The sequence below is a fragment of the Henckelia pumila genome, chromosome 4 (genome assembly GCF_033568475.1).
Source record: "Henckelia pumila isolate YLH828 chromosome 4, ASM3356847v2, whole genome shotgun sequence".
NCBI classification, from domain to species: domain Eukaryota; kingdom Viridiplantae; phylum Streptophyta; class Magnoliopsida; order Lamiales; family Gesneriaceae; genus Henckelia; species Henckelia pumila.
In genome coordinates this window covers 130,678,733-130,688,263 of record NC_133123.1, presented here as the reverse complement: position 1 = coordinate 130,688,263, position 9,531 = coordinate 130,678,733, and the positions used below count along the sequence as shown (strand labels likewise).

The 9,531-nt window shown below is 35.5% G+C and overlaps 1 protein-coding gene across 1 annotated transcript; it reads left to right on the top strand.

Moving 5' to 3' along the window:
* Positions 1–859: 859 nt before the first annotated feature.
* LOC140861752 (uncharacterized) lies at positions 860–2,449 on the top strand. The gene is made up of 2 exons (XM_073264767.1): positions 860–1,990; positions 2,120–2,449. The coding sequence occupies exons 1-2, from the start codon at positions 860–862 to the stop codon at positions 2,447–2,449; spliced, it is 1,461 nt and encodes a 486-aa protein (XP_073120868.1).
* Positions 2,450–9,531: the final 7,082 nt, after the last annotated feature.

Sequence of the window (9,531 nt, the reverse complement as noted above, 5' to 3'; positions counted from 1 at the left end):
AAAAGATTGGTCTAGCACTAGAAGACCAAGAAAAATCAAGTTTCATCACCGATAGGGGGATTTATTGCTATGATGTTATGCCGTTAGGGCTGAAGAATGCTGGAGCTACCTATCAACGTCCGGTAAATACCATATTCGAACGCTTGATAGGACATAACATGGAAGTTTATATAGACGCCATGCTCGTCAAAAGTACCCAAGAATCTAATCACTTGAAAGATCTTGGGGAATGCTTCAGTATACTCAGAAAATACAGGATGAAGCTCAATCCAAATAAATGCACTTTTGGCATACGAGGAGGCAAATTCCTTGGTTACATGGTGTCAGAACGAGGAATAGAGGCCAACCCTGAAAAAATTAAAGCAATTTTGAACATGAATCATCCGAAAAGTGTGAAAGGCATCCAGGAATTAACAGGACGTTTGACCGCCCTCAACCGGTTTATTTCAAGATCTGCAGACAAGGGGTTACCATTCTTCAAACTATTGAGGAGTGAAAAAGGTTTTCGATGGACAGAAGAGTGTCAGCAAACATTTGACGAGTTGAAAAGACATCTGACCTCTCCGCCGTTGTTGGTAAAACCAAAGGAGGGTGACACCCTGCTGATTTATCTAGCAATATCTGCGGAGGCGGTAAGTGCAGTATTGGTATCTGAAGTAGGACGTGAGCACAAACCAGTGTACTATATCAGCCGAACTTTACACGGAGCAGAATTAAGATATACAAAGATCGAGAAACTGGCACTAGCTTTGATAACTGCAGCAAGAAAACTACGTCCTTACTTCAGTCTCATCCAATAATTGTACTCACCAATCATCCTCTCAAACAAATTATCTCGAGTCCTGAAGCATCAGGAAGAATGGTTAAGTGGGCTGTCGAATTGAGCCAATATGGAATTGAATATCGCCTGCATCCAGCGATTAAAGCACAAATTCTGGCTGATTTTCTAGTAGAGATGACAGTAACTCAAGAAGAAAGCTCAACCCAGACATGGATGGTTTATGTCGATGGGTCATCAACCTCTACAGGAAGCGGTGCAGGTATAGTTGTGGAGAGCCCACAGGGAGATAAATTTCAATATGCCATCAAATTTCTATTCCCTGCAACGAATAATGAGGCAGAATATGAAGCTTTCATCACGGGAATTAAATTGGCTCTGTCGGTCGGAGCAAAAAGACTGACGATACACAGTGACTCCCAACTTATCGTCAGTCAGGTTAATGGAAATTATGAAGCGAAGGAAGATAAAATTCTTGAATACCTCACTCAATTGAATGAACTTCTCTCGCGTTTAGACAACTATGATATAAAGCAGATACCTAGAGGGGAAAAAGAGTCAGCAGACCGTCTCGCCAAGTTAGCAAGCTCCTTGGCTAACATTGATAGTAGAAAAATTACATTCCTAACATATGACAAAGAAGAAACTGATCAAAGTGATGTTACGATCTTCTGTGCTGACAGCGAAAAACATAGTTGGAAAGATGAAATAATCGACTATTTGATGCGGGGTAACCTACCCGCTAACCAAGTAGAATCTCGAAAACTTAGAGTTCGAGCTGCTCGGTTCACGATCATTGATGGAGAACTGTATAAAAGAGGTTTCTCTTCATCGTACCTAAAGTGTCTAAAGCCAGCCAAAGGAAACTATGTGCTCCGCGAAATTCATGAAGGAATTTGTGGGAATCACTTAGCTGATAGAGCTCTCGCGGGGAAAGCGTTACGCCAAGGATACTTTTGGCCAACGATGAAGCAAGACGCTATTGAGTTAGCGAAACATTGTCACGCATGTCAAGAGCATGCTAACTTCCATCACCAGCCGGCTACAATCTTACAGCCCCTGGAATGTCCTTTACCTTTTGCTCAATGGAGAATGGATTTGGTTGGTCCTTTTCCTCCTGCTACCGGACAAAGAAAATTTCTGATAGTTGCTGTGGATTATTTCACCAAATGGGTCGAAGCTGAACCATTGGCCAAAATATCCGAAAGAGATGTAATCAATTTCTTATGGAAGAATATAGTATGCAGATTTGGCATTCCTCAAACCTTGGTTTCAAACAATGGAACTCAGTTCTTTGGAGCGAAAATAAAAGATTAGTGCAAACGATTTTTCATCAAGCAGTTCTTCACTTCTTTCGGGAATCCTCAAGCGAATGGGCAAACCGAGGTCACCAACCGGACCATTCTACAGCACCTCAAAACACGCCTAGGCAATGCCAAAGGGAAATGGGTAGATGAGTTGCCAAGTGTTCTATGGGCATATCGAACCACTCCACGCTCTTCAACTGGAGAATCTCCTTTCAACCTGGCCTACGGAGCGGAAGCTGTGGCTCCTGCCAAAATTGGAGAGCAATCATGGCGAGTGCAACAATACACTTCATCTGAAAATGACCAAGCCCTTCGAATTTCATTGGAATTTGTGGATGAATTGAGAGATGAAGCTTCGACATGAGCCGAGAGATATCAAGCTTGTATGACTAAAGCATACAATGATAGAGTCAAGCCAAGGTCTTTCCAAGTTGGAGACCTTGTATTGAGAAAATTTGACATCTTGAAGTCCGTTGGCAAGCTAGATCCAAAATGGGAAGGCCCATACAAAGTAATTGAGATTGTGAAGATGGAAACATAACGCCTCCAACATTCAAATGGAAGAGTACTTCCCAGACCTTGGAACGTGGCCAACCTGAAGAAGTTTTATGCATAAATTGCAACGCTCTCCAACATTAGGCTATATTTATCTTTTTGTTATTAGCATATTTTCGTTATGTTTTCATATTAAAATTTTGTGATATATTTTTCAACTAATATGATTATTTTGTTATACAAGCAGATTACTTTTTCGAAAGCTTATCATATCTCCTCTCCTATACTAACACTTACTTACGATGTAAACGTCATAGACCCTAGCAATCATAAAAAAAATTCCCAACAATAAAAGGTTTGGTCAGCCCCATGGGACATTTGAAATTATGACGATGTAAGAGGTCAAGACGAAATAATAATATTACAAGTCCAGGGATACCTCACCACTTACTAAGTGGGTTTAGGACTTTCCCATGAAACAAAATCTTGGGAGACTGATCCCCTCCCAAGTACTCCAATATTAAAGCGATAGTATTTTATTCATCAAACAAGTATGCAATAGCAAATTCAAAATGCAAAAGAGATATGATAATCGACAAAATTGAATATATATGAATATATATATATATATATATATATATATATATATATATATATATATATAAAGGAATTATTGTTTTTCCTTTGCTCCTCCACCAACTACTTACGCACTCAAAAAGAGCAAACAAAATCTAAGACTTCAAAACCTTTATTACAAATAAAAAATATTGCCCAAAAGTGACAAGAAATAATAAATTAAAACCGCTCCACGGCTCCTAAGAGTACTCTCCATGTAGCTTCGACACGCACCCGTCATTGTTATTCAAGCTAGAAGTTCGAACGCAAAGCTTCGATCATCTCCTCGTCACCCAGACCTCTCAATAAATTTCCTAAGTGTGGGTCTGAGTCATCTTCAACTCTTTCAGACGCAGTCCTAGGCTCCGAAATTTTAGGGTAAATCTTCATAATAATTTCCTCCGGAACTAATTGTGTTTTCCGCAGTTCTTTGCGACAATCCACTACAAGTTCATCATGAATAACGATCGCTCGCTGAATCACTTCATCTCTAAAAGCTATGGACTCTCGGTAGCCTTCAATTGTTTTTTCTCCGGTGCTTCGCAAGAGATTCTTGCCTATCGACGAATTGAGAAAAATCTCACCGGTCTTCGATTCATGGGAATATTTTTCCCTAAGTAGCTCCATCTCCTTACACATTGCATCATACCTTTTGGATTTCTCTTCAAGCTCCTTTTGCAACTTGAGAAAATCATCTCGAGCCTTAGCACCTTCCTCGCCGAGTCTTTTGCACTCTCCCCTTAATGACGCCACTTCTTCATCCAATCTCTTATCAGAATTTCGAGATCTCTCTTCTCGAAATTGAAAATTATGGGCAAGCGATAAAATCTGTAAACACCCATAGATAAAGAGTATTATTTACTGCATAAAAATAAATTTTCGCAGTGGCAAACAATATTCGTTCTCGGCAACTAAATTTCTGACAATACTCCGATAAAAATTCTACTCTCGGTCATCTCAACACACGCGACACGCCCGAGAGAGGGGGCCTATGATAGGTTACACCTAAAAATTCAACTGGGCCTGAGTCCATTCATGAAGGTCCACTCCAAATATTTTTGAGGTCCAAACTTATTTAAATATTATATATATTTAATTCAAGCTGACCCTGAATTCTACAAAAGCCCATAAGAGGCTCAAGCCCGTGAAACTCTCCGAACATCTATAAATAGCTCAAGTCACCTCATTATTAAGGTACACACTTTCTCTAGTACTATAATGCTTTACTCTCGATTATTATTCCTTGAGTAATAACTGACTTGAGCGCCGGAGTGCCTTCGCCGGGAATCCTCCTGGCTCATCTGAATTTGTTTTATGACGTAGGAACAACCCACTGAAGATCTCCGGACTTTGCGAAAGCAACGTGTCATATAAAAGTGATTTTTAGCTACATCAAATAGTTTAATATGTTTCAAACACTTCTTAATCGATAAAAATCTATTTTGAATATCAATAAACTTCTGTGAAATATATAAAAATCTGGAATGAATATCTCTAAATTTTAAAATTCATAAAAGACATTAAAATTAACTAAAATCCTAGAATGAAACACCCCCATAAATAATTATATGTCACTTTGAAGCCACTAACACAAGGACTCGAATTCGTCGTTGATTTGAAACTTCAACTCACACTCTTATAGTTCAACTCACGGCCAATGAAACTTAGAAATTTTCACTCAAGTTTCTGCCCATTTTTGGAAGCTAAATAAGGAGAAGATAAGATTTACTCTATTTTATATTTAAATATAAATGATATGTCGGCAAAATAAAGAAGAAGAAAATCCTATGAGGAAACACATATGAAGGCACGAGATGACTCATCCGGCCATGTCAAAATTAATAAATAGGATAATTGCATATGCTACCTTGTGAAATTATGAGATTGTTAAAAACTTCCTATAATTATATACTCCTTGTGTTTTCAAATTTTGGGCACAAATACCCCTGAAAATACATACGGATAAGGGGTTATGTGTGCAAATTTTGAAAACACAAGGAGGTATGTGCTCAAGATTAAAAATACAGGGAGCTAGTAGATCATTATTTTTTTATAAGGAGTTTTTAGTAATTTCGGTATTTCACAAGAATAATGTATGCAATTACCCCTTAATAAATTTCATTTCTCCTATTAGTAAGCAGTGTAGCTCAATTGGTTTCATCTGTCCGTCAATTGGCAATCCCTTTTGAATAAAAAAAATTAGCACCTTTCCTTATCAAGCTCACGTGTATATAGAATGAATATGTATTCTAGTTCAAATACACGTACACGCAAGATACTACTTCAGCTTTGGAACTGTTTTAGAATAACGTACGAAGACAACCATAGATAAAATGGACTGGAAAATTTGAACTCACATGTGATGAGATGGCCTTGAAGAGTCGGCATTTTTTTTTTGAGACCTATGTAGATTCTTGCCAATGTTGGAATGGGAAAATCAATTATGAGTTAGTTTTAAAGTAATGTTCAAGCTAACCATAGATAAAATGGATGGGAAAAGTTGAACTCATATGAGATGGCCTTTAAGAGTCTTCATTTTTTTAGGCCTATGTAGATGCTTGCCAATGTTGGAACAACAAGACTTTACATCAATTTTCCATGATACTTGCTATCTTGAAGGAACTAAGGTGTATTGTGTTAGCATCATCATGTGGAAGGAGACGAATGCACATAGCCAATAAGATAATTAAATATGATGCCACGTATATGTCTCATCTCTTGAATTATCTTTGATGCAAGCTTCGAATACATGGCCTTTCTACTAGGGACCATTCTTTATATGCTTTAAGGACTCCAAGGGGGTTGGTTATATGTGGACTTAGGATGCATATTATTTTTATCTCTACGCGGAAGGGATGAGTGATACCGAGAGGTCGTTTGGACCAAAATCTAACTCACGGATCGATGGTCACGTGAGGATGTGGATCACATTTTGAAAGAGTTGCAAAATCGAGGAAAAAATATACTACTCCCTTCATTAATGCCTCCGAGCTCTTTAGAGTTAGGAATGACTTCATCATATAGATTCACAGTAATGGAGAACGTTGAAAAGAGTGAAAATACCACATAGATTTAGATAAGAGAAATTGCATATATCACCCCTGTGAAATCCCGTGTTCGCTGATAACCCCTTGTAAAAAATTTTTGAGCTAAAAACCCCATGTGTTTTCGGATCTGTAGCACGCGCACCCATCCTGCTGTGTTTTGTGGCCCACGCGCTGATAGATGCGAAAATGCAAGGGTTTTTTTTTATAAATTTGGTCCAAAATACCCTTAAATCATACCCATTCAGTTCGGCCATTGAACTCGTCACCTTCATCTTCTCCGATCACGACTCCAGCCAGCCGTATTTCCGACATCCCTTGCTTGATTTAGACTCCTCTTCACCTTCCCTACAAGCCTCGACATTTTTCTCTTCATTTTTCCCCTCAATATGTCGAGTTACAGCTCCAATCTTACATTGGTAATCACCACGAAGCCGACTAGTTTTCCTTAATTTCCGACCAACTCCGACCACCAATTTTGAAACCTCGATCTGTGACCCTCTCTTCCATACGAACAAAACACACACATCAATTTTCCCGATTCGTACTTCCTTTGGGAATATAAGATATGGGTAATTTCGTCATTTTTATAATAAAATTCTGAATAGTATGCGTGTGCTACAGATCCGAAAACACAGGGGGTTTTTAGCTCAAAAATATTACACAAGGGGTTATCAGCGAACCCGGAATATCACAGGGGTGATATATGCAATTTTTCCATTTAGATAATTCATCGAGTGAAACCAATAATGTATTGTTGTGTGGATACAATGTCTCGCAGCAGCTCAAAGCCAATATGATTACATCGACTAAGAATATATTCACACCACTCTCAATATCCTTCGATATAGTGAAATTAGTAGTATGAATATATATTCTAAACACTCTGTTCTATTTCTGTTGTGTTCTGATTCCTCACCTTTTAGAGGATAAACATATAAGGGACTGATATCAGTCAGCAACAAAATTTACATTTTCTGAATTTTTTGATTTCTGAAAAGATGTGTCTCTCAGTAATCTTTTTGTTAATCTATTATTTATCTATAAATATGTAGGTTTCAATGTGAATTTACATTCTTGTTCTTGTGTGTTTAATGATACTAATTAATGACTTTTTTTATTATTTTAATGAGTTTTATTTATTAATTTCTAATGAATTTAATTATATATTTTATATTTAAACATTACATAAAACATGATGAAAGAATTATTGAGCTATTTTTTTTCTCATTTGATTTCATATTTCTTATCTTATCTCTTTAGTTGTGATTGTTAGCTAAAATTTATTATTTCAAATATTAATTTTTATTTATATACATAAATATGCAAGTTCTATTATGAATTTACAAACAATATCCTCTTGTTTGTTTAATGACTTTAATTAATGGGTTTTTTTGGCATTATAATTAATTTAATTTATATGGTTTATTTTTATACATTAGTTGTATAAAAATGGTGAAAAAATTATTTTGAGTTATTTTTTTTTCTTTATTGCTTTCTAATGAATTTAAGTTATATAGAAAATTTCATTGTGAATTTACATTTTTGTCCATGTGTGTTTAATGGCACTAATTAATGAGTTTCATTTATTAATTTAATGAGTTTTCTTCATTAATTTCTAATGAATTTAATATATAGTTTATATTTAAACATTAGTTACATAAAACATGATGAAAGAATTATTGAGCTATTTTTTTCTCATTTGATTTCATATTTCTTATCTTATCTCTTTAGTCGTGATTGCTAGCTAAAATTTATGATTTCAAATATTAATTTTTATTTATATACATAAATATGCAAGTTCTATTATGAATTTACAAACATTCTCTTGTTTGTTTAATGACTTTAAAATGGTGAAAAAATTATTGTGAGTTATTTTTTTTTCTTTATTGCTTTCTAATGAATTTAAATTATATAGTTTATGTTTAAACATTACTTGTATAAAATATAGTGAAAAAATTATTGTAAGCTATTTATTTTCCCATATGAATTATTATTTATTATCTCTTTGGTAGTGATTGTTTGCTACAACTTATGTTTTTAAATATTAATTTTTATTCCTATTATTATATATAAATATATAAGTTCTATTGTAAATTTACAAATATTATATGTTTGCCCTCGTGTGTTTAATAACTTTGATTAATGAGCTTTCTATTAGTACACATGTGTACATGAAATGCATGAAGCATTAATACTCTGGTAAGCAGAGATTAAATATTGGAGCTCATGTTTAGGTTATAGGCATCCCTAGTATGAGCAGGCTGCTCCAAAAATTCAATTGGTGCTACACATACTAACTATGATCTTGGACTAAAATTTTCATGGATAATATTGCACACGTTGCTCTACGTACCCAGTGGTTGTTGCATGGTTATCAGAAACAAGGGTTGAGCGGCCCTACTCAACTGAATATCTTAAATGTTATCAGGACTCAACTTGATACACACATTCATATATAGCATGACATAATAAACATGCATCATATGACTATTCATAATGCAACAAATAACAATGCAACAAAAAAATATGCATACTAAGCTTGATATCTCATTTAGTACTTGTGTACATCTAAACAACTGATTTATGAACAGAGTGTCTAAAGACCTAGCCTAAAGATAAGTGTGTGTTTATCCAATAGCTACTGTCAAAGTCCCAATTAAGAAAGAGATTCGGGACTATAACTTCATTTGTTGTTATTCCGCATAACTCAAAAATGTCGTAACTTGAGAAAAATTTCTCTATGATCTCGATAGGACCTTGGTCCTTGCTGATCTTGATAATAGGAATAAAAACACTTAAATATAGATTGAATGGCTCAGGAACCTCTGAATGTGTATTTTAGATCTTATAATTTGCTAATCTCTTTATTCCACTTTCGAAAATTAACCACCTCCGAACAATTTTCAAAGTGTATCGTCTAATGTGATGTCCGGGATAGAAATAGGGATGTGAGTGAAATCTTCATGCATGTAAGCTATTATTATACATGTTTACATGCGATACATGAAACATGACTGCTCTAGTAAGCAGGGATCAAATATTGAAACTCATGCTTAGATTATAGACATCTCCAGTATGAGCACGCTGCCCCCGAAAATATAATACACATACTAACTATGATCTTGGACTAAAAATGTCATGATAAGTTTTCATACACTGCTCTATGTACTTAGTGGGTGTCACATGGTTACAAGAAATAAAAGTTGAGCGACCTTACTCAACTGAATATCTGAAGGGTTCAGGTTCAACATGATACTCAAATGTTCATATATAACATGACAGGAAAAAT